Source organism: Pterocles gutturalis, unplaced genomic scaffold, assembly GCF_000699245.1.
Source record: "Pterocles gutturalis isolate BGI_N339 unplaced genomic scaffold, ASM69924v1 scaffold21000, whole genome shotgun sequence".
Lineage (NCBI taxonomy): Eukaryota > Metazoa > Chordata > Aves > Pterocliformes > Pteroclidae > Pterocles > Pterocles gutturalis.
The window spans coordinates 1-22,351 of NW_010143938.1; the positions used below are offsets into that span (position 1 = coordinate 1).

At 48.8% G+C, this 22,351-nt stretch overlaps 1 protein-coding gene across 1 annotated transcript; it reads left to right on the forward strand.

The window, feature by feature from the left end:
- Positions 1-398: 398 nt before the first annotated feature.
- Positions 399-21,780, forward strand: UBN1 (ubinuclein 1). The gene is made up of 17 exons (XM_010084951.1): positions 399-638; positions 2,146-2,232; positions 3,030-3,125; positions 3,407-3,541; positions 3,964-4,067; positions 4,753-5,188; positions 7,832-7,902; positions 9,201-9,330; positions 9,557-9,675; positions 10,161-10,289; positions 11,209-11,352; positions 14,396-14,446; positions 15,616-15,658; positions 15,989-17,176; positions 18,561-18,813; positions 19,134-19,223; positions 21,728-21,780. The coding sequence occupies exons 1-17, from the start codon at positions 399-401 to the stop codon at positions 21,778-21,780; spliced, it is 3,369 nt and encodes a 1,122-aa protein (XP_010083253.1).
- Positions 21,781-22,351: the final 571 nt, after the last annotated feature.

Consider the following 22,351-nt stretch of genomic DNA (forward strand, 5'->3'; position numbering starts at 1 on the left):
GCCGGAGCGGAGCCCAGGCCGGGGACGGTGCCCAGGGTGGCAGGGCCGTGTCCCAACCGCCGGTGGAATTGTTTGGTTTCCGCAGCAACTGTATCAACGTTTGTAACGGGAGTGGGGTGATGTTAACAAAGAGACCTGCGAGGGGGCAGAAGTGACAACGTTGGAGGGAATTTTGGTTCAAGGATTGACGACTTTCTTTTTAATGATTGCAGCCAGCGCTAGCAGCACGAGCATTCATAATTTCCCAAGAAAACTTCAAGTCCTAATGACTTGTTCAACATCCGAAATCCTCAGTTATCCTTAACCAGCTGGTGAGATCCATACCTGTGCAGCTGGGGCAGACGTTTCTAGTGCAATGGGAACTATGCCATGAGGACTGTTAAGACTTGGCTGTAGCTATGACGGAGCCCCGTAGGGTTTCGTTCACCAATCTCCATGGTCCACTGAGCAGCAGCTTCTTAAAAAGGTCTCGGAAGGATGATGGAGAGCAACCCCAGGACTCAGAACCGCCTGCAACAACCGTTCGAATCTCAGTTTCTCTCTTCGAGCCAGATCACAAACGTTGTCCGGAATTTTTCTACCCAGATCTTCTGAAGAATTGTCAAGGGAGAGCAAAAAGTGGTTCTTCAGGAGACAAGGTAAGTGTCCTTGTGGCGTGTGGGGAACCTGGGTCGTATCTGAAGATTTCAGAGGCTTTTTCAGTATTGCTGTTTTGAGCGTTGGCTGTGTGTTACCTCTGAGGTGCTGAGTGGGGGGAAGGAGGGCGGGCAGGTATCCCGCAGCCAGGAGAACTGCCATCCAGGCAGGGCTGCTTCTTGTCAGGTCACACTCTCTCACTCTTCTGCCTTTGATGGAATTTCCCATCAGAAGGGTAAGGTGTTGGTGGCAGAGTGTGGGCCTGTGCTTCTTTAGTTTGGAATTGCTTGATCTGAAGTGATTTTTGGTACGTGGCTTGCTAGCATCTATGAGGAGCTTTATTCCAAAGGGCATCAAAAGGATAGGTGCTTCTACGGTATGTGGCTGCATTTTTTGGGGGACCTTGCTCTACTGCATGTGGATATTTGCACTGTGGTGCCTGGCATCTCTTCCTGTGTGGTGGATGTGGTGCTTTCAGGTGTTGCCTCGCAATGCTGTTTGCCTGTGGAATGTGAACCTCTGAAGTGTCTAAACTTTGTATTATGGATGTTTTTCTATAAAAAGAAAGTTAATTGGCTTGTAGTAATTTTTACTGGTGCTCTTCAGAACTGTTTAGCACTCGGTTGATGGCTCATGCTGCTTTTTTGGGTTTTTTTGAGAGTTGGGAGAATCGGAGACGGGTACAGAACTAGCTGAGAGGGCACACAAAACATAGAGCCACTCTCAGAATCCCAGAATGGTTTGGGCTGGAAGGGACCTTAAAGCCCATCCAGTGCCACCCCCTGCCATGGGCAGGGACACCTCCCACCAGCCCAGGTTGCCCAAAGCCTCATCCAGCCTGGCCTTGAACCCCTCCAGGGATGGGGCATCCACAGCTTCTCTGGGCAACCTGGGCCACTGCCTCACCACTCTCAGCATAAAAAATTTCTTCCTGATTATCTAGTCCGAATCTTCCCTCTTTTATTTTGAAACCATGACCCCTTGTTCTGTCGCAACAGGTCCTGCTAAAAAGTCTGTCCCCATCTTTCTTATAAGCCTCATTTCAGGACTGGAAGGTGCTGGAAGGTCTCCCTGGAGCTGCCTTTTCTCCAGGCTGCACACCCCCAACTCTCTCAGCCTGTCCTCGCACGGGAGCTGCTCCAGCCTCGGACCATCTCCGTGGCTCCTCTGGCCCCGCTCCAGCAGCTCCGTGTCTGTCCTGTGCTGAGGTTGGCACGGTCCCACCTCTCCAGCCTGTCCAGGTCCCTCTGGATGGCATCCCTTCCCTCCAGTGCATTGATCACACCACACAGCTTGGTGTCGTCAGAAAACCCGCTGAGGGTGCACTCAATCCCACTGTCCGTGTCACTGCTGAAGACATTAAACATTACTGTAGGGAATACCGTGATAAAGGTTGATTTGTCTGAGTTTCTGCCTGCATGCTCTAGTCGCGCTGGGTTTAATGCATGGGGTTTCGGCAGCAGCGTGACAGGATTGATTCTGATGATTGTGTCTCTTTTATTCCTACAGAGGAAAGACCCTGCTGATCCCTTTAATGATAATGAAAAGGACAAGCATGCAGTGGAGGCTCTTGCTAGGAAGTTTGAAGAAAAATATGTATGTTTTTATTCTTTATATTCTGTTATCCCTTTGAATGGGTAATGCTGTTGCTCTCAACCAGTAGCGTTTAACAGTCATTGGTCTTATGTTCCTGTTCTCCTGCAGTCCTTTATCTTGGCTGGCAGGTGCTGGTTTCTGCGTTCCTTTCTTGTCTCAGGGCTGTGGTCCACGAAAATAGCTCAGATACGTTCTTAAATCGGATGAGTCTGATTAAAGTGAATGTTGTTCTCACTTGTGGCTAATAACTTGCTGTAATTTCTAACATTTAATTATAAATGTGGAGAGATGCTGATCTGTCTCACCTGTTGCAACAAAACTACGTTATGTTTTACAACTGGCACTTTAGGATAGCGAGTTGCTGTGTTGTCTTGTGATAGAAATTTGCCCCTCGGGCCACCCCAGTGCACTGTGTGTATGTTTGACACGTGTAGTACCGACTTTGTACCGACTGTGTAGCAGTCATGGAAGAACAACCCGTCTCCGCACTGGCAGAAATGTGTGAAGGGTGCAGACCCCGTTCAACGTAAAGTCTGCCGGCACAAGGTTGGCCTGCCTGGCGGGTCAGCACTCTGCTCCCTGTGGCTGCACTGGTTTGGGATCCGTATGACAAGGCCTAAAACTGGATTTACTGTATCCTGAGATTATGGTATGACAGGAGTTAAGGCTGGTTTGGTTCTGTGGCTGCTCGGAGCAAAAAACATCCCATTCTCTTCTGTACTGGAGCCAATATTGAGGCTATTCCTGTGGTAACTGGAAAAGAAAGATGAACACACTGTCAATCTTTTATTGTTTAGGGTGGCAAGAGACATAGAAAGGACCGTATTCAGGACTTGATTGATATGGGGTACGGATACGACGAGTCTGACTCCTTCATTGATAATTCTGAAGCAGTGAGTACTTGGGCAGGTGGGAGGGTGGTTGAAGGCAGCTGCCTGGGGGTGGCCGAGCTGGCACCTGGGGAAAACCTGAACTGGGTGCAAGTCAGGAGTGTGCCAGGGCTGGGGAACGAGAGCTCCTGGGGCAACCGCCTGGCAGGAGGAGGTGGGTTAGCAGGTGTGTCCAGAGCCCCCTCTGTTCTTGGGGGGCACAAGTCCCACTGCATTCTCCAAGCAGCTCCGTTACAGAACAAAGTAACAAAGCTTACAATGGATTGTTCTCTTGTTGTTTCCAGTACGATGAGCTTGTTCCGGCTTCTCTTACTACAAAGTATGGAGGATTTTACATCAATTCAGGAACACTGCAATTTCGGCAAGTGTCTGACTCTGAAGATGACTATGTTAAAGAGAAGAAGAAGAAGTGTCCCAAGGTCAGCAAGCCAGCTTTCTCGATTATTTCCCCTCATAAAGCTTTGGTGGGTTTGCTGCATGGAAAGTGTAACTGCTGGGAAACTAGCGCTCCTCTTTGGTGGCAATGTCTGCTGGAGACAGCCCTGTTTTCGTAGTGCCAAAGCGAGGCAGTGAAAAGGGGAAACAGCAGGAGCACTTGGCATCCCTTCGCCTTTATTGATAGGATCATCTCTAGTGTAAAAGCTAGGTGTGCTGTCAAATGGTGAAGATGGTATGTGCCAGAACTGTGGTGACACATGTCTGGGGTTTGGGTTAATGTGTCCTGTGGGGAATTTGCTGCCCTCAAATTCTTGGGAGAGGGCCCAGAGTGGCTCTGGGGCTGCAGGTCCAATTCTGTGAGCAGGAGATGCTTCGATTGTGACTTGGTTTTAAACCTCTCCAGAAGCGGAAGCTGAAAGATGGAGGTGAAAAACTGAAGAAGAAGAAGAAAGATGATTCTTACGACAAGGAAAAGAAATCCAAAAAGTCCAAGTTTCCAAAAGCTGGGTAAGGAGGAGGAGGAGGGAGGGAATACTTGCTGCTCAACACCTTGCTTCAGGGTTACAGGTGGCATTTGTTATGCTGCGGTAGTACCTGTTGCAGCAGGGGGGTGGCTCGAGCATGTGCTGCATAAACACCAGCAGGTAAACCCCCGCTACTTCCAAAGTGGGAGAAAAATGGCAGCTGACGGCCCAGGAAGATTTTCCAAGCAAAGAGGGGCAGAGCTAGCTGAAATGTTGGTGTTTCTGGGAGCTCTGTTTAAGCGCTAATGGTGGGAACAGATATTGGAGAGCCTGAAGAGAAGGAAAAGGAATTTGCTCTCCTGGCTTTAATAGGCAAAAAGCTTCAAGCCGCTGTCACGCTAACTCCCTCTTGCTTCGGTTCCTCTGCACTGGTTGTTTGGACATTCCCAAATCTTCCTTGCTGGAATAATGCATGTAGCTAAATAAGAGCGTGACTGGATGGAGATGGTTTAAGCCCCATCACTTCGGCAGTGAGGAAGGACAGCTGAACAAGAACCTTAAGACCTTAAGCAGCAGGAGAATATCTTTCCTGGAGCAATTCGTTAAGGGGCTAAGACTTTCCAGGGGATTGGTGCATATGGCTGAAGTGAACTGGGATGAAGGTATCCTCATCTCTTCCCCTTCATCTTGTATTCAGTTCTCTTTCCTCCTCTGTACTTTGTTTACAGCTTTATGGCATTAAATGCAAGTAAGGAGAAGAAGAAGAAGAAATACTCTGGAGCTCTTAGCGTCAAGGAGATGCTGAAGAAGTTTCAGAAGGAGAAGGATGCTCAGAAGAAAAAAGACGAGCAGAAAGTGGCGACTCCCTCACCAGCAGAACCTCCAGCCCCGAGGGAGGCGGAGGCGATGCCTGACCCTTTGCTCTCGCTCTTCGGCCATGCCAGTGATAACGACCTGCTTCAGGCAGCCACGGCGATGGACTCGTTAACTGACCTAGACCTGGAGCAGCTCCTCAGTGAATCCCCAGAAGGCAGTCCCTTTCCTGAGGTGGAGGATGGCAGCGATCCTACTGGGATGGGCTTGGAACAGGATTTCAAGCAACCACCATCCCTCCCAGAAGGCCTGCCGGCCCCTCTGGAGAAACGGGTCAAAGAGCTGGCTCAGGTACGGCAATTGTCGCGGGGCAGTAGGATTGTGTGATTACTGGAGGGGGGACAGCTCTGCTGGGTTTGTGTAGCTTCACCCAGAGACAGGGCACACTCCAGCTGGGGAGTTCCACAGCGCCATCTGAGATCACACCTTTGTGTCACCCAGCTTCATGGCCACGTCCTTTCTTGAAGGCCCGGATGTCAGGTAGTGTCAGAGTCCCTGGCCTTGTTATCTGCCAAATTTAACACTCGGTGTCCCACCTGTCAGTGTGGTTTCTTTACATCTCTTGGCAAAGTATAGACCTGGTGCAAGGGGTAATTTCCAAAGTCAATTTAACGTGAATTAACTTGAGATGTGAACTAATGAGGCTGAAGGACAAATTCCCCCGTAATAGTTTTAATGTGCTGTGACGGTCAGGACAGTGTCTGTGAGGTGGCGTGCAGTGTTCTGTATGCAAAATAAGTGAGTGCAGCTGGAAAGCATTCCCTGCTCTGCAGTGTGAGGTGTGGAAAGCCCTGTAGATGGGGTTGAAGATTTGTTAGAACAATTTCCCATGTCATACACGGGCAAATGCCTTCACTGAAGCGTGGGTACAATTTGGTATCTCCCACTTTGGAGCCGCATCACTGACAATTTGGGTTCCTTCCCCATCTTTACATCTTGGTGTTGGGGTACTGTTTAGGGAATATATTGGAAGGGTGATCCCACGTCTCCGTGGGACTCACCCATCTTCTCCATAATGTTGTGACCTGCTTAGGGCTGCACTGTTCTGGGGCAGAGGGAAAGCACTGGGTGCTGGTCAGGGATCCCTCTCCTGGCATGTCCAAGAAGCATACTTCCAGACTTGCTGTGGGGCTGTCAGCATCAGTCCGTCAACAAATGCTGAGATGTTTTGTTCCTGCTACTGGTGGTGTTTTCAAACATTGATTTTAAGTTGTAAACAGTGCTTTTATACCTTTGTGGTGGTGTGTGTTCTGGGGCACATCAGTTTAGAGCCCCTCGTACTTAAGCATCTCTTAATAACTCCTGTTACTAAGATAAGCTGCTGTTAAAGATAACTGTGTTCTGCTGAGACATTTTAAGGGTGTGTAGTGGTGGTGAGCAGATGGAAGAGAAGGAGGAATTGAAGAACGTGTTGCCAGAGCTGATAAAAAGAACGGGCTCTTCATGGCTGTTTCTGTTTGCTATTCTGCTGTTAACAGAAAACACTGCAACAGCTGTTTCTGAGCTGTATCTAAGTTAAAGGAGAATATTATGGAGGCTCCCATGATATCGAGTTAATCGTTCTGTTGCTGCAAGATAGTGTAATAGCCGACTGCCCACAGATGGTCCTGCTTAGTCTTTCCTGCTGCTGTGCCTCTGGTGCTGGACTGTGTATGTTCAGGAAAGAAAGCAAGGAGGAGAAAGACAAGATTTAACAAATTGAAGCCTCTGGGTCAGTTAGGGTTTTGGGACATGAACTCTTGCAGGTGGAAAGGAAGAGGTGCCATGTCTCTGTCTGAGAGCCAGGTCTCTTCATCCCAGCAGGTGGGAGCATCTCCTGAGTTCAGTGGAGCCTCCAGGCATGTCCTCTTCTGCTTGAACTGATTTGACTTTAACCCTCTCCTTCCTAAAATAATTTTCCAGTGGGGGATTCTCTTTAGCACTGAGCCTTCTCCTTTGATATCCCAGCTGTCTATGACCTGCTGCTGACAGAGAGGAATGTTCCCCTTCTGGGCATAAATTAATTGCTTACCAGCCTCAACTTTGGAGTGTCAAATCAGGGGATTTCAAAATCATGCCCTTCTCTCCTGGTCTCCTTTCCCATGCCAGGAATCACTAACTTGATGTGGTGCCTTGTGGTTAATCCCAGTTTTGTTTACATCCCCACTCTGACTGAAAGCTCTTGGCAATTTTCTACTATCTCATTCATCTCTTGCAATTATTTTCCTGCTGGACATATTTTTCATGGGTGTGATTTTTGGGCAGCGCTGTGTGTGCTGCAGTCATAGCTCAGGAAGCTTCCTGAACAGGAATTTTTTTTTTTTAAGTTTCCATGATGCTGATAGGAAATAACACATCCCCTGTGGCTGCTGCTCTTTCTGTTGGTTTCTTGGCTTAGTGTCCAGACTGGTCTAGAAAGCCTGGTGAAAAATATCGCTGACCCTCATTAAACATGACTAGGATGATCTTCCCTGTTCCAGGGACAAGCTCCATGTTTGTATTACTTGGTCTAACAGCTCTAACGTGAATTTAAACTATGCCCTAGCACCATCCCCAGCTCTGTCCCTTCTCCCCATGGGAATCATGCCAAGGAAGCTGGTTGCCACCAAGCCATCTCTTTGCCACATAAAATGGAGGAATTGTCACTCCAGTGTAGTAACTCCAATGTACTTGACTCGTCTGGACCAGAGAAGCAGAATGGGAAGGTCTGTGGGCAGGATGTGGTCCTTCCAGTTCAGACAGCAGGGTTGAAAATGAACTGAGGAGGTGTCAGAGGAGAGGACATGGTCTCTCTTCTGTCTGTGGCAGCTCTTAGTCCATCTACAGCAGGTAGCTGGTGCAGAGTTTGGTGGAATAAAACTGTGCCTTGTTTTACAGTATTTCTGAAATTTAAAAACCAGTTGGTTGCTTGTGTCTGTGAACTGGTGATGACTTGTGTTATCTGCTAATTTCCAGGCTGCCAGAGCTGCAGAGGGAGAAGGCAAACACAAATTCTTCACTCAGGAAATCAACAACATCATACTGGAGTAAGTGTCACCAGGAGAGAAGAAATAGGAGAGTATTAGGCAGAGCATTTTTGGTAAATTCAGGAGTGGGTTTAGCAGGAGTTGGAAGGATGTCCTTATACAGGTCCTCCACACAGAACATGCCAAGGATGACATGGAAGTCTCCTGGAAATAGCTTTTGGTTGAAGTATGATGTATAACTGAGGTAGGAGGATGTTGGATGGGATGTATTCAGGCCTCGTGTTCTCAGGCTGATGCTTGATATCCGTGTACTTGAATTGGTCCCTCGACCTGTGATTATAGCTTGATGCAAGAACAGTAGATCTCTCCCTGACAGAGATGTCAGGCATGTTCTTTGCTCTTTAAGTTATATGCTCTATAGAATATTTTATAACTGGGATAAGGCTGCTGTTTAACTGGCTTTCTGGGCAAACTGGATGAACTCCTCTACTGCTCTGTGCTTGATTTCCCCAATCATCAAATGCCAGTGTTGCTTCATGCAGCTGCTGAGAACAGCTTCATTCTTCTTTGAGTGCCTGGAGAAGGCTGATGAACGCACACAGCTTTGTGATCATCGCAGTGTAATAATACTTATGCAGAGGCTTTAATTTCATTAAGGTTTATCAAGGCACTTGACGGGAATTGCTGAAGGGAAGTTTGGGAGTCTGTTTCCCTCTCGTTCCAAGTGGTGATTACCACCTTTCAGCATTCCAGTGCTGACTGCACAAACAGTCCTCATCTGTTGTCAAACTGATAAACTTTAACCGCGTTCAGAAGAGATTCACGTAGATTTGTATGACTTTGCCGTAGAATCAGTTAGGGGGTTTTTACACTTATTATTGACACTGAGAGGTGGCTTTTTAACCACCACTACGTGATATCTAACTGTGTAGATGGGTTTGGCACACACTGACTGCTCTAACCTGCTCACTGGGGAGTAAGTTCAAGCCCAAGGGATAAAGTTCGATTCTATATTATCCTGAGTTAGACTGATGTAGTACCTGACATCAGCGGTGTGTACCTCTCATTTCATTGCCTGACGCTCCTGCACTTCAGTTGCCAGGAAGAAATGCAGAATAAATGAGGCTGCTGACATCCTTTTATTCCTTTTCCAGCTACTCTGAATCTAGATTAAAAGGCATAGCTTGGGATAAAGGGCTGGAGTCTGTTGATTCTAAAATCTGAAGAACCATTGTGTAGTTTGGCTTGTCCCTCTCTGCCTGCCTCCAGCTCCCCCCGGTTGCATCAGAGTTGTGTTCATGTTGCTTAGAGAACCCCTGCGAGGTCCCTGGTCACGTTGTGTCTGTCTGGTTCCTCAGCATAGAGCTGCAGACGCGGGAGCTGAACAGCCAGATCCGCTCAGGGGTGTACGCCCACCTGGCCGCTTTCTTCCCCTGCAGTAAGGACACTCTGGTCAAGCGTGCCCGGAAGCTTTATCTCTACGAGCAGGTGAGTGAATTTGGCAGCTCAGCCCTGTCTCGTGTGCATGTTACCCGTGGTCTCCAGAGCACGGCTGTTCTCTGCCTGACATGGTGGTGTCCTCGGCTGAGCGTGGGTCAGGCACCACATCTGCCGGGGTGGCTTCAGAACCGGACAGGTTTTGACCTGCCAGATTTGGGTGTCTTGGCTGGAATGCACCGTGTGGGGCTTCAGCCTGTCCTGTGCTGCGCTCTAGGGTGGCCGCTTGAAGGAACCTCTACAGAAGCTGAAGGAAGCCATCGGAAGGGCCATGCCAGAGCAGATGGCCAAGTACCAGGAGGAATGCCAAGCCCATTCTCAGGCCAAGTTTGCCAAGTAAGCTCCTCGTTTCCTTGTTATGCATCTGTAGCTCTTCTCAGCGGGCTCCCTGTGACCTGTAGGCTGCTCTCATGAAGTTTACCACCTCTTTTTGTTCTGTTGTCAAAAATTGCTGAGAGGCATTCATTGGCCTAAGTAAGCTCTGTGCATTCTTTGTGCTGTGACGATGCCAACTACAGCAGCATTGACAGGACCAGAACTTGTCTGAAGTGTTTCACTTCTAGGGGGTGAGTTTTTAGGAACATGGCAGTCTGAGAGCAGTCAGGCTGGATTAGTCCCGTGGTCTCTATTACACAATATTGTGAGATTTCTTAACCTGGAGCACCTAGCACGAGATTTAGGCCCTAAGCAAGAGATTTAGGCCATGTTCCCATGCGCGTGTTACTGCTGACTGTTGAGACCTCTGAACAGTGTTCTTCAGAGATACTTAATCTTGGCTTTGAATCCCCGGGACAATGACTTCTACATGGTCTCCATTTTAGGATGCTGGAAGAGGAAAAGGACAAAGAACAGCGAGATCGAGTTTGTTCTGATGAGGAGGAGGATGAAGAAAAGGGAGGGAAGCGCGTCGTAGGACCACGAAAGAAATTTCAATGGAATGACGAAATCAGGTTTGCGTAGTTTAGATATTGAGTGAACCTCTGACTTTTCTTATTCTATGCAGTTGGAAGTGAAGCATTTCAGTATTTGTATCTTGCTTTCAGAGCAGCGCTGATCATCTGTAGTACCAGTCAGCTTGGAGTTTTGTGGCAGACTGTGCTGTTTATGGAAGCCACTATTGCATTTATTAAGTCTTGCCCTTATATACGTTGCAAAACTAAGCTGATTCCAAGCACAGGCCAACTCTGAGAAAATTGCTAAGAAGCCTCTGTGCAGAGGCCAAAAGAGAGGGACTGATCTTTGGGAAAAGAAGGAACTGGGCTGAATTGCTGAAATCCTGCAGGCTAGACTCTTAACAAGACCTGATTTGTGGTTGTGAAAGCAGTTAAAGCTAATGGGGTTGCTGTCCCTGGCACCCAGTGCTCTGACAAAGAAGAGGGTGCTGGGTGAAGGGGAGAGTGACAAAGGATAACATGAGAATCAATCCTGCTGTTGTCTTCATCTTATTCTGTAGCAAGCTGGGGTGCTGCTCCGTAGATGGCTGATTCATTTCCAACACAGCAAGCTTCACTTCCTGCCTTCTCAGTGCCTCTGAGCACGGGGTGCTGCAGAGAGGTTCAGTTCTGCGGTTGTTAAAGACACCTGTCATTCTGGCACTGGTTTACTACCTCTGCTGGCTCAGGATATTAACCTGGGAAGGTGTCACAAGGCTTTTCTCCCCTGGCACATCAATGTGCGTGCACACAGAGCGAGGAGTGTGCTTTTCCCTTGCTCTTTCTCATGGAGGCATTGCAGGGTTGGTTTTATGAGCAAGGTGTTACTCAGAGCCAGGCGTGCCTTGGAGTATTTATCCATCCCTGGATAAACAGTGACCTCCACCTGGGGAAAGTTAATCCGCATAACTGTATTTGAAATCTTCCTGTTCTTCAGGGAGCTGCTTTGCCACTTGGTGAAGATTAAGTTGGATGGTTATGCCCTTGACAAGAATAAGGCTCAGTCTCTAGAGGATTATGTGAAGAACTTCCTAGATGGAGAGGTGAAGCCCCTTTGGCCAAAAGGCTGGATGCAGGCCAGGTGAGCAAGAATCGACTTGTACTCCAGGGATTCCTTGTCCCAAGGGACCTCAGAAGGTCATTAGTCCTACCCCTGCTCCAAGAATGCCTAGCTTCAAACTTAGATCAGAGTGCTCAGGGTCTTGTCCTGCTCAGTTTTGGAAATCTCCAGGGATGGAGATTACCATGGTATCTCTGGGCCCCTGTTCTGGTACTTAATCACTCTTCAGGAAATCTTTTCTCCTTATTTCCAATCAGAATTCCCTTTGCTGCACTGAACTGAATATTCCCTCTCTTTGCTTTTTCACTCTGCACCTCTGAGAAAGGTCTGCCTCCATCTTCTTGTGGCTCCCTGCCCACCCTACCTCCCGTCTTTAGCTAGTGGAAGACTGCCATTAGATCCCTCCTTGGTCTTCTCCTTTTCCAGGCTAAGGCAAACCCATTTTCCTCCACCTCTCCTTGTCTGTCACGTGTCCCTGTTCCTCAGCCATCGTAGTGGCTCTGGACTGTCTCCATTTTGGTGACATCTCTTGTATTGTGGGGACCCTGGAACTGGGTGCTGTGTCCAGATGTGACTTCACAAGTCCTAAACAGAGGGGAATAAGGGCTTGAAGGGCCGGCTGTGCTCTTGCTGATCCCTGCCAGTACATCGTTATCTCTCCGCACTGCACCTTTGCAGCAGTGGCTGATGTTCAGCTTGCCCACCAGGACCCCGGGTCCTTTTCTGCAATGCTGCTACACGGCCCGTCGGCCCCCAGCCTGTGTTGCTGCGTGGGGTTATCCCATCCCAGGTGCAGGACTTTGCCTTTGTCGTTGTTGAGCTTCACAAGGTTTGTGTTGGGCCGTCTCCAGCCTGTCAAGCTCCTTGCCAATGGCAGCCCAGCCCTCCAACAGATTCTTCCCCCTCCCTCCATTTCCTCAAACTTACTGAGAGTGTGGTCCATGCTGTTGTCCCAGCTGTAAATGACAACGCTGAGCAGTCTTGGTCCCGGTATTAACATCTATTGGATGCCACTGGAAGTAACAAGTTGTAACTGGGACTGAGGTGAGGCTGACTGGCCTGTGGTTTCTTGAATCTCTGTTACAAAGGATCACTTTGTAATCTGTCTCACAAAGGATACATTTTTCAGATACTTTGGGAAGTCTTCCCTAGACCCTAGAGTATTCCCCCCTCAAAAAAAACCAAAGCAGAAAGTTTTAGGGGCTTGGGGACTTGCACTAGACACATTGGGGAGTCAGCAGAGTAAAGCAGGAATTTAGTGTGGTTTTCTTTACCCCGTCTGGTGTCTTCGCTGCTGTTTCTTGTTCTTTCAGGCCCTCCATCATCTATGTCGTTGAGCTGGCAATCGCAGAGAGCCATACAAATTGCAGAGAGTCATTCTGCTGGGACTGTCATCAGCTTCTGGCCTGGTTTGCCCAATAGTTTTAAAGAAAGGACAACTGTACAGTCTTACAGCTGGAATCTCTGTCTCTTTGCATTTAAAGAGCTGGGCAGCACTGTTGTCTTTGCTGAATTTGCTTTTTGGGTTTCATGGGGGGTAAAGGAAGAAGTAGGTACCCTTTCTTAAGAGCAGTAAGTATGAGTATCACATCACAGATCCGTCTGGAAAAGTCCACAGCTATTTCTTGCAGCTGCATGAGCACGTGAAGTACAGCCATGTGCATGTTGTAGCGTGGTGTAGTGTACGGGAGCTGGACGGTGGCATTAGGAAGTGGGTGCAGATTCCTGCTTAGTTAATGAAGATATTCCCAGCTTGAGGGCCTTAGCTTGCCAAGTTTTTAAAACTCTCTTTGAATAAAAGGAAATTGATTTTTTTTTTGCCTGTAGCTTGTAGGTGAAACTGTTCTTAAGCATGCAGATGTTCACCTGAGACTCGGTGCAGGAGGGCCTTCCAGTGAAGTTAACTACAGAATGACTGAATAAAAGCGATTTTCCTGGTTGGTTTCCAATGGCTCAAGGACAATGGTTTCTCCTGCTGGGACTTGATGGAGTTGGACTTGATGATCTTTATGGGTCCTTTCCAACTTGAGATGTTGTGTGATTCTATGACTTTGTGGTTTAAAGACAGAGGTTAGACTGACAGCCACACAGAAGGGGAGGGGAGGGATTGGCAACACTTGGAGCATTGTAAATAATTTTATGGACAAGTTAGCTTGATTCACTGTCATCATGATCACAGAAGTTCATCTTTAAGAGGAACTTGAAGATGGACAAATTAGCAACTTTGTGTATGAGTTTGGAGAGGTCCTGCCATGATTCTGTTTTCTCAGCTAGCGCTAAAAGGTGATTAACAGAATATAAGGTTAAAATAAGCTTCCTTTGTAAAAGAGAAAGGAAGACAAAAGTCTTTGTCAGGCTGTTAAGAGCAGATGGGGAGTGTATTCCCTATGCCAGTGCTGAAGGTGTATTTATTTATAAGCTTCTCACCTTGACATCTGAGCAGGCAGCTGGTTTAGGTGAAACAGTGTTTGTGTGAGACTGGTGTACTTAGCCTCAGAAGGAAAGGGGTTTGGGTGAAGCCCTATTCGTTGGTTGTGGTTAGTCAATTGTTACAGAAGTGGCTGTGCTGATTTAAGAACTCAGCTCAGCTGTTTGCTGGGGACGCGAGGGCAACAGAGATGTGCAGCGTGCGAAGGCTTCTATCCGTATTGCTGTCTTGAGGCAGCGGAAGGTAATCTTTCTCTCTTGAAGTTGCTGAAGAGCTCTTTTCTGATCTGCCAGCTCTTGGATGATCTGTGGCAGCAATAATGCCCAGCTTGAATGACTGTACTGCCTCTCCAGTTGGCTGTCAGCTTTTTAAGCTGGCAGAGCTTTTTCCTTAGTTATTGTCCAACAACTGCCTTAATGGCCTTCCCAGCGCCTACAAGCATAGCTCCCCAGAGAGGGAACTGCGTGGGGGAGTCCAGCAGGATTTTCCCGGAAAAGGGATAAATATTTGTTTGCTCTCTGTGGTTTTAATTTCACTAAGTCCCCTGCTGTACTGTGCAGCTCTGTCTCCAGTGATCCCAGCTGCTCTACTGGGTCTTGCTGGATATCACTTCTCATTGCTCTCTTCCCTTCTTAGGACACTGTTTAAGGAGAGCAGGCGTGTACACGGACACCTCACATCAGTCCTGTGAGTATCGTGCAGCATTCCCCTGGAGTGATAACTGGTGAACTCCATTCCCTGGGGCCTGGGTGGATCGTGCAGGAGCACCTGAGCTTGCTCAGCTCCCATCAGATAGTTTGGCGCTGATTCCTTTGGGGAGGTGTAGGGAGAGCAGTTGTTTGTGTGTGATGTCTCCCAACAACAGCCTTCCTGCAGTGCTTTAGCCTTACATAAACTCAAGAACTTGGAAGCCAGGTTGCCTCCTGGCCTTGTTCAACAGACTGGAGTCAGGCCTCTGTGCTGGTCCCTGGGAGGCAGATCAAGGTAAAATGGAGTGTGACGCCAGCACTGTGTTTATTGCTGCCCGTTCAGGCGGTCCTTACTGGATTCTGGATTCCCTCTTTCTTGTTGCCTGGTTAAAGGAGGGGTACAATTTGCTCAAGGTAGTGAAGGTGGGTACAACAGGCTTGTGGGTGGCAAAGCGAGGGAGCCATCGGAATCCAGCTGGGCAGGCGCTTTAATGCCAAAGGGTCTCGTGGATCTTGCTGGCAGTCTATAATAGGTGATGATACAGACTTAGGCTGATGTCTGTTTGACAGACAGTCCTGTTCTTGGCACTGGGTGAGCGAGGGGAAGTGTGAGAGAGTATGAAATCGAGTGTAGAGTCATCCTTCCCTCGGCCATGCTGTTCCAGCAGTTCAGGGATGTCTTCTACCAGAGATTGCATCTGACCAGACCAAATGATCTATTTTCCGTGAATCTGGCAGATGCTTTTGCATCCTTGACTTCTTCTGGGAACCTAAAAGAAATGTGTAACTCTTCTCCAGAACAGTCTCTGTGTCGGTTTCTCTCCGGGTGTTGCTGTAGTCAGGTCAGCGGCAGGTTCCTGTGGTAGCTCCTGGCCCTGCAGCCGGTGCAGGATGTGTCTGTTGGGTGCTTTCATGGCTCTGCTGCCATTTCAAGACTCTGCTCCGCTCCTTGATTCATTCCCCTGTGTGGGAGTTGGGGCTTCCTAGAGCAGCAACGAATGGCATACGGTTTTGAATCCTGGCAACCTGAGATGCTGCCTCTGTTCCCTCAGTTCTTTGCAAAAGACTCGGTGGATCATCATTAACAGGGCCCAAGTGTGCTCCCTAATTGGATCCTTCCCTGCGCGTGTTCACTGAGCCATGTTTCTTTTGTCTCCCTCAAAACAGGTCGAAGAAGAAGGTTATAGCTCCTACCAAGGTAAAAGTGAAGGTGAGTTCTTTGTGTTCTGGTTTGTCATGGTTGACATATACCAAGAGTCAAGTGTCTGCCTTCTTAAATCCTGTATTCGACCCTTGTGTCTACACGTTAGGTACCAGGAAGTTATACTGTGAAATAGCTCTAGTCAATATTGGACTTGAAAAAACAACTAACAGCAGCTAAAATTGATGGCAGCAGCAGCTGGGAGGGAGGTGGGGGGCTGGCAGGCACAGAACATGCCTATTCTGACTTTTATCCCCAAATGAGGAACCTTCCCTTCCCTTTTCAGCAGTAAACTCTGCCTCTGTTCTGACTCTGCCTTCTCTTGTGGTTTTGTTCCAGGAATCTTCCTGCAAGCCAGATAAAAAGGTGTCGGTTTCTGCTCCTTCGATGCACTCAAGCAGCACCTTAGCTCTGTCTTCAGAGCCCCAGGGAGGAGCTCTGGGCATCAGTGCCCAAACCAGCACTGGCACTCCTGCGACCTTCAAGGATGACTCCTTGGATGAGGATTTAATTCATAATCCCACTTCCTCCCTCGAAGCTGTCTCTAAGGAGCTGGCTGTGCTGAACAGCAGAGCAGGAGCGAGCCCTGACTTTACTCTTCCTGGAGCAGCAAAAGTTCCACCAGAGAAGATCCCAGCTCTTGCATCCTCAGAGGAGAAGAGGGTATTTCCAAAGTCCAACCCTTCCCCTACATCATCCTCTGGTTCCCTCCAGTCTCCTCTAAATTTCCTGGCTGAGCAGGCCCTGGCATTGGGCCAGTCTTCTCAAGACAAAAAGACAGAGAATTCCAATTACAAAGAGCTTTCTTCCCAAGCATCCCCCAGCAAAATCCTTCCTGATGCACACCAGGCTAAACAGAAACACCACAGTGTGGCCCGGCCGAGCCATGGGCCTCAGACCTCCACCCCAGTGCCGGGTTCTCAGGTGAAGGTCTTTCACTCAGGCAGCCAACTCCAGAAAACTTTCACGTCCCCGGCTCCATTTGCTAAACTGCAGAATCCCAAGTCCTCCTCCCCACTGCCCCAACGTGCCCTCCTCCAGCAGGTCAAGTCGTCAACCAAAGCTCAGAGCTTCCATTCCTCTGCGTCTCCAAGCAGCTCCCAAAACTCCGGCAGCTCCCACAAGAGCCCAGGCTCATCCTCATCATCTCTTAGCTACACAGGAAAGCACTCAAGTGGCTCTAGCTCTTCAGGACAATCTTACAAATCACCCTTCGTTTCTGGTTCCCTTTCCAAGCATGGGGCTTCTTCCAGCAGCTCTTCCTCTGGAGGTTCTGCAAACCAGGGCTGCTCCTCCGGGAGCTTGCTGCCCAGTGTGCAAACCCCTTCCTCGGGCCAGTCACCCAGCCGCCCATCCTCAAGCTCTTCAGTGAAGAAGTCTCCTGTTTCACAGAAGCTGACTCTGGTGGCGCCTCCTGGAGGTTCAAACGGAGATTCTAGCGGGGGCACTCAAGGTGTGGCCAAACTGCTGACCTCCTCCCTAAAGCCAGCTGTTGTTAGCAGCACCGCATCCTCTACCTCTGTGCCGGTAAGCAGGGGTGTGCTGCCCAGCCTAAAGCCGGGAGAACGCGTGGCATTGTGTCAGGCCAGCTCCTAATTTGTTCAGACCTGCCGTAAAGTGATGACATCAAAAGAATTTCCTAGAAATCTTGAATGACTGTCTGGATCTTGGCTGCTTAGGCTAGGAAGTCCTGGCCTTTGCCGTAGGCTCGCTCTCTAGAATCCAAGCTTTCATTTTCAGCTTAAACTAACAACTAAGCAAAATACCACAGTACCTTCCAGGCTGCCATTGTTGCACAGGCTGTGTAATGTTCTTGCCCTGATTTGTCGAGCTATGGGGACAGTGGGGCTCCCATTTGAGTGAGGAGGAAGTGCACTAAGGCACAAAAGCTAAAAATCATTGCACAAACTAAAATTATAATGATCAATTTGTTGTTGGTTAGGTTTGCAAACTTGACCTGCCTTAACTTACCACAAGTAATTTTAGTCTTATTGCCACATTTTTAATGACTGACCTATAGAATAAATAACCTTTGACACTGGGCTATAAACCCCAAATGCCTGCCCGCCTCTCTTTGGTGGCTAGCTCTGTCCACCTCCTGTTGTTCCCCAGTTACTCCTGTAAGGTACTGAAGCGATGTTTGGACTCGAGCTCAGTGGCACGTTACGGAATTCAGGGTCTGACAGTTCATTGGTATGTCTCCTGAGGGACTCCTGGGTTACCTGGACAGACTTGTCTTATTCAGACGTTGTATTTAATGGTATAAGGGCCTTCATTTTCATCTATAGCAAAAAACTAACTGTTCCTAATGCTGTTGGATTAATTTATTGTTGGCTGCTCACACCTGCCTTCTTTTGTGGCAAGTGGAAAGAGCAGGGCTATTAAATTAATATCTTTAAATGGGTGTGAAAACTGTACTGCTCAGCCCGTGTACCCTGTCTGTTACTGAGGTGGAGAGCTGAAAAGCTTTCCCCAGTGGTGTCTCTCTCCATGGAGAGATCCCAAATAACATTCTTGGGAGCAGGGGTGCACCAAACCTTGGTGCCTTGAGTTGTCAGCAGTGATATGCTGCTAGGAGTGAGTAGGAAGCACTGTCTCTGTAACTCACAGGCAATGGGTAAACTTTTCCTCTGCCTAATGGAGGCACAATTCCGGAGTAAGGGAATAATGGACTCAAATCCAGTACGGTCACATTGAGAAGAGCGTAGGATCCAGCAGCTGTGTTGCCAGTGTCCTGGGCACCCACCTCCGGATGGCCTCAAGAGTCGGCAGCTCTTGGGCCCTGACTGGGAGGGAGCTTCTTGCTAGGATGAATTATTGAGTGCTCCTTGTTTTACAGTTCTTGTTTAAGTATGAATGATGCTGTGCCTTCGTTTTCTTACTCCTGGCTACCTTTTCTGTTGCTTTTCAGAAAGGAACTAGTGGAGCTGTGCTGCTAACAAGTTCCTCCTCCTTAAGTGTCCTGGCTCCATCGTACAAATCCAGCAATCCGAAGCTGCCAGCTGCCCTGAGCTCCACGCCATTAGGTATTATCTCTCCTATTCATTCCTTCCCTCTCCATGTCATCTCCTTCAGTTCAGACTCCTCCCCAAAAGCAGGAGTATCAAAGGATGCAATAGTTACGGGACCCGCTCCAGGAACTTTCCACCATGGCCTTGGCCACAGTGAGTACCCTTCCTGGCCGTGCATGTGTGTGTTACTCGTGCCTGTGCTGTCAAATAACACAAACGCCAATGCTCTGCTGTGTTAACCCATCACAGACCCACCCATCTCTCTTGCTCTTGCTTCATGCTGTAGTTCATGCTCTTATATCTCCAGCAGTTGCATTTGGAGAACCTTGGGCACATCCCTATAGCTAACCCAGAAGTCCCAATAGCTGGAAGCTGAGCTCTAGGCTAACTGCTGCAGATCATTTGCTCATTTCTGTCTTCGATGTGTATTTGTTCTTTTTTTTCCCCTCTCCTTTCTTTGTTTTTCTCTCTAGGTCTTCTCGCTGGCTTGCACTCCAGCCCCCACCATGCAGCGCCACTCCCACATTCTGCTCTGTCCACTCATTTACCGCAGAGTTTGCCAGGTAACTTGTCAGCCGGTCGTGTTTGTCTTCTGCCTTGTGAGTCATCCTGTATCTCGGCAGATAACTTCCCGTAGGGGTGAAAGCACAGTGCTTGTCCACGTTGTCCGACCGGTGTGGCTGTCACTAAAGCCCACGGCATCCCCGAGGTCTGAAGTAAGGCGCAGTCCTTTGCGTCCTTTCCTGCTTAGTTAGCCAGGGCAAACTTGGGCGTTTCTGGAATGATGAGCTCTCAGTGCTTATAGCAAGTGCTGGTTCCTGGAGGTACTCAGCTTTGCTGCTTGTGTCGTGGTGAATAATTCTCCTGGTTAAAGCTGGGCGTGTTTGTGCACAGTCTGCCAGGACTGCCCAGGAATGAATATTCTGGTTCCGTGGAGTTTTGTTACTGGTGACCTGTATGAAATGTGTCAGACCAGGACGCCTCACATCTGTGCGCTGAGCTGATTGCTGACATCTCCTTCACGACAAGTTTGTCGTGTAAATGGAGACTGCTGTACCTGGGGTTGCCAAGGCGATGATTTTGCAGTTAAGCCTGTCCCTGCCCCATGTGATGCCTGCATGAAACAGGAGATTTCCAAAGAGCACCTTCTCTGCTCGTAAACGGAGTCCTGCCTGGTGGGCTGTGAGTGTGTGTAAATATGTAGTGCTGTGGAGGAAGGAGAGAAGTAAGGAGGAGCCATGCAGCATTCATGAAACTAAACTGCAGGGCCAGCAGATCGGGCTTATCTGCCTCACGGAGTTGCTTGTCCCGCTGGTAACTGCTGTTTCTGCTTTCTCCATCAAGTGCTCTTTAGCACTTCAGTGCGGTGCCACTGTCATGGTCCCTGCTCCTGTTGTCATTCTCTTCCTGGGCAGCAGGAGCCTGGTGCAGGGGTGGATGTGCTGGGCTGCTGCTGCAGCGTGGAGGCTGTTAGATGGGTGGGTGACCTGCTGGAGCCATTTACCCCTCCTGTAACAGCTGCGGGGTAAATGCCCTTGGCTGCTGAGCATGGGGCTGGTTTGCTGAAGAAAGGAGGAGAGTGCTGTGTGCTGGGGAAAATTGGAAAATTTGTTGTCTTTGCTGCTTTTGCTGAAGTTTGTCTGAGGTGGGTTGTTAAGCTGCTCTGATGCGGGGGAGCAGAATGACTGGTGTGATGGACCCTTCCGTCCTGTTTGTAGATTCACAGTTACTGGAGAGTGAGACGATTGATTTCAGTATGAACATGGGATGTGAAATATATTCTGTGTCACTGAGGAGGAGTTCTCCTTCCTGTTATTTGGGGGAAATCGGAGTGGTTACTTCACAGTTGCCTACAGGGCTGATAACAAAAGGATTTTTTGATGGACTGCAGCTCCTCAGCAGAACATAGTGCCAGAAGCTGAGAGTCAGCAGAAGGTAACTGGGGATAGGTGAGGAAACCTGACTGTTGGGACAGCTTCAGCAGGGACCTGCTTTCTCACATGGTGCTCTCACACAAGAGACTGGAGGATGAGCTTAGTGCTGTCGTCTCCGGGAAAATTACCAGCTATGGTGCTTTGTGGAAGAAAACAGGAGATATTTAAGTGACCACCATAATCTTAAAATGTTTAAATTTGTTTTGTGGCATAAACTACAGTTGGCTGTATAAGCAGATGGTGTTGCTCTGTCTGAAAGCTGCCAGCGCTCCGGTGCGTTGGGAGGTTGCTACAAATGCAAGGACACATTGATGTCTTAACTGGAAGTGCTTGTACCAGCATTCATCACAAAGCGTTGAGCGAGGAGCATCCGGTGCTTGCCTGTGTGTTGTCCCTGCTGCGTTTGCTGGCGGAGGTGCCTCCGCGCTGGTGCTTGGCGATGGTTTTGACTGCTCGCTTTGGAAACATGGTGTGCTGGGGCTGAGCTCTTGCATGGAAAGAACTGTCCTTGTCCTGGAGGAGAAGCTGTTGTGTGCCGCTGCTGCGTAACTGCACGTCGCAGAACACCCATTTGTTCATCATAGTCTGACTGTGGTTTTAATTGCTCCTTGAAAACTTCTGCTTCCTTCAGCTTCCTTCCTTTTTCTCTTCTGTGCATTTTCTCTTTTCCCTCCACGTCTGTTCCTTTCTTTACTGCAGTGGTTAGATTCCTGGGATTCCCAGTGCTATCAGTGGGCACCTAAAGCCTTCCTTACAACAGCAAAGATGTACTAATGGTTTTATTTCAAACCGCCTTTAGATGGAAGGCAGCAAGGACCGTGTATTTCTAGTTTCCTAGATGGGGAGACACAGGAGGGTGGCTTTTAGGGAAGGGCATAGGCCGGCTGGTCAGCCAGCACGCTGACTCTGCCGTGGTGCTTTTGCTGGGAGGCCACAGGAGACACTCAGTGCTTCCCGTGTCCCTTACTCAGGGGCTGCTCCCAGTTGTGAGATGTCTCTAAGACCTCTTACCCCCGCTTCCTTGGTGCAGGAAGGGAACAGTAGGTCTTTCTGTGCTGCCCCAGCTGCACGCAGCTCTGCGGAGCTGATGCTGAACCCCCTTGGTTTTCCCACTTGGTTTTATTTTCTTTCAGATGCTTCTCAGCTTCACGGCAAAGGGTCCAACGCGCAGCAGCGCAAGTTGTGACATCTGCGAGGAGGGGAGCTAGAGCACGCCTGGGATAAAACCAGGTCATGGACTTTGGATACCGGCTGTGTCTTTTTTGTTTTGTTTTGTTGGGCTTTTTTTGTTTTTTTTGTTTGTTTTTTGTTTTTCTTTTCATCACGACAACTGGAGAGACTGAACTACAATGAAGAACTCATTGGTGCATTTGCTCAGAGGCTTTCAGAGCAAAGCCCCACACGAAGAGCCACCTTGAGCCATGCCCTAATGAGAGGAGCTTTTTGTAGCACTGTTTTATTGCTGCTGCCCTTCACGCATTCCCTGGCACTGGCAGGAGCTAGAACTCGCAGGGAGACTCGGGTGGCTCGGCTTTCTCGCAGTGGATTCCCACCCACCTGTGTCTGTGTCTGCTAAGTACCTCCAAGACCCGTTACCCCAGTGGTCACCCACCAGGGGGTATGAAAGGTGCTTCTTTCATCTGCTTTGGATTTACTTGGATAATTCTAGCACTGCCAGTGCTTTCTGAAGACATTTGACTGACTTTTCTATTGTACTATAAAACTGTGCTACAGTTCATTGGAGGACTTGACATTTC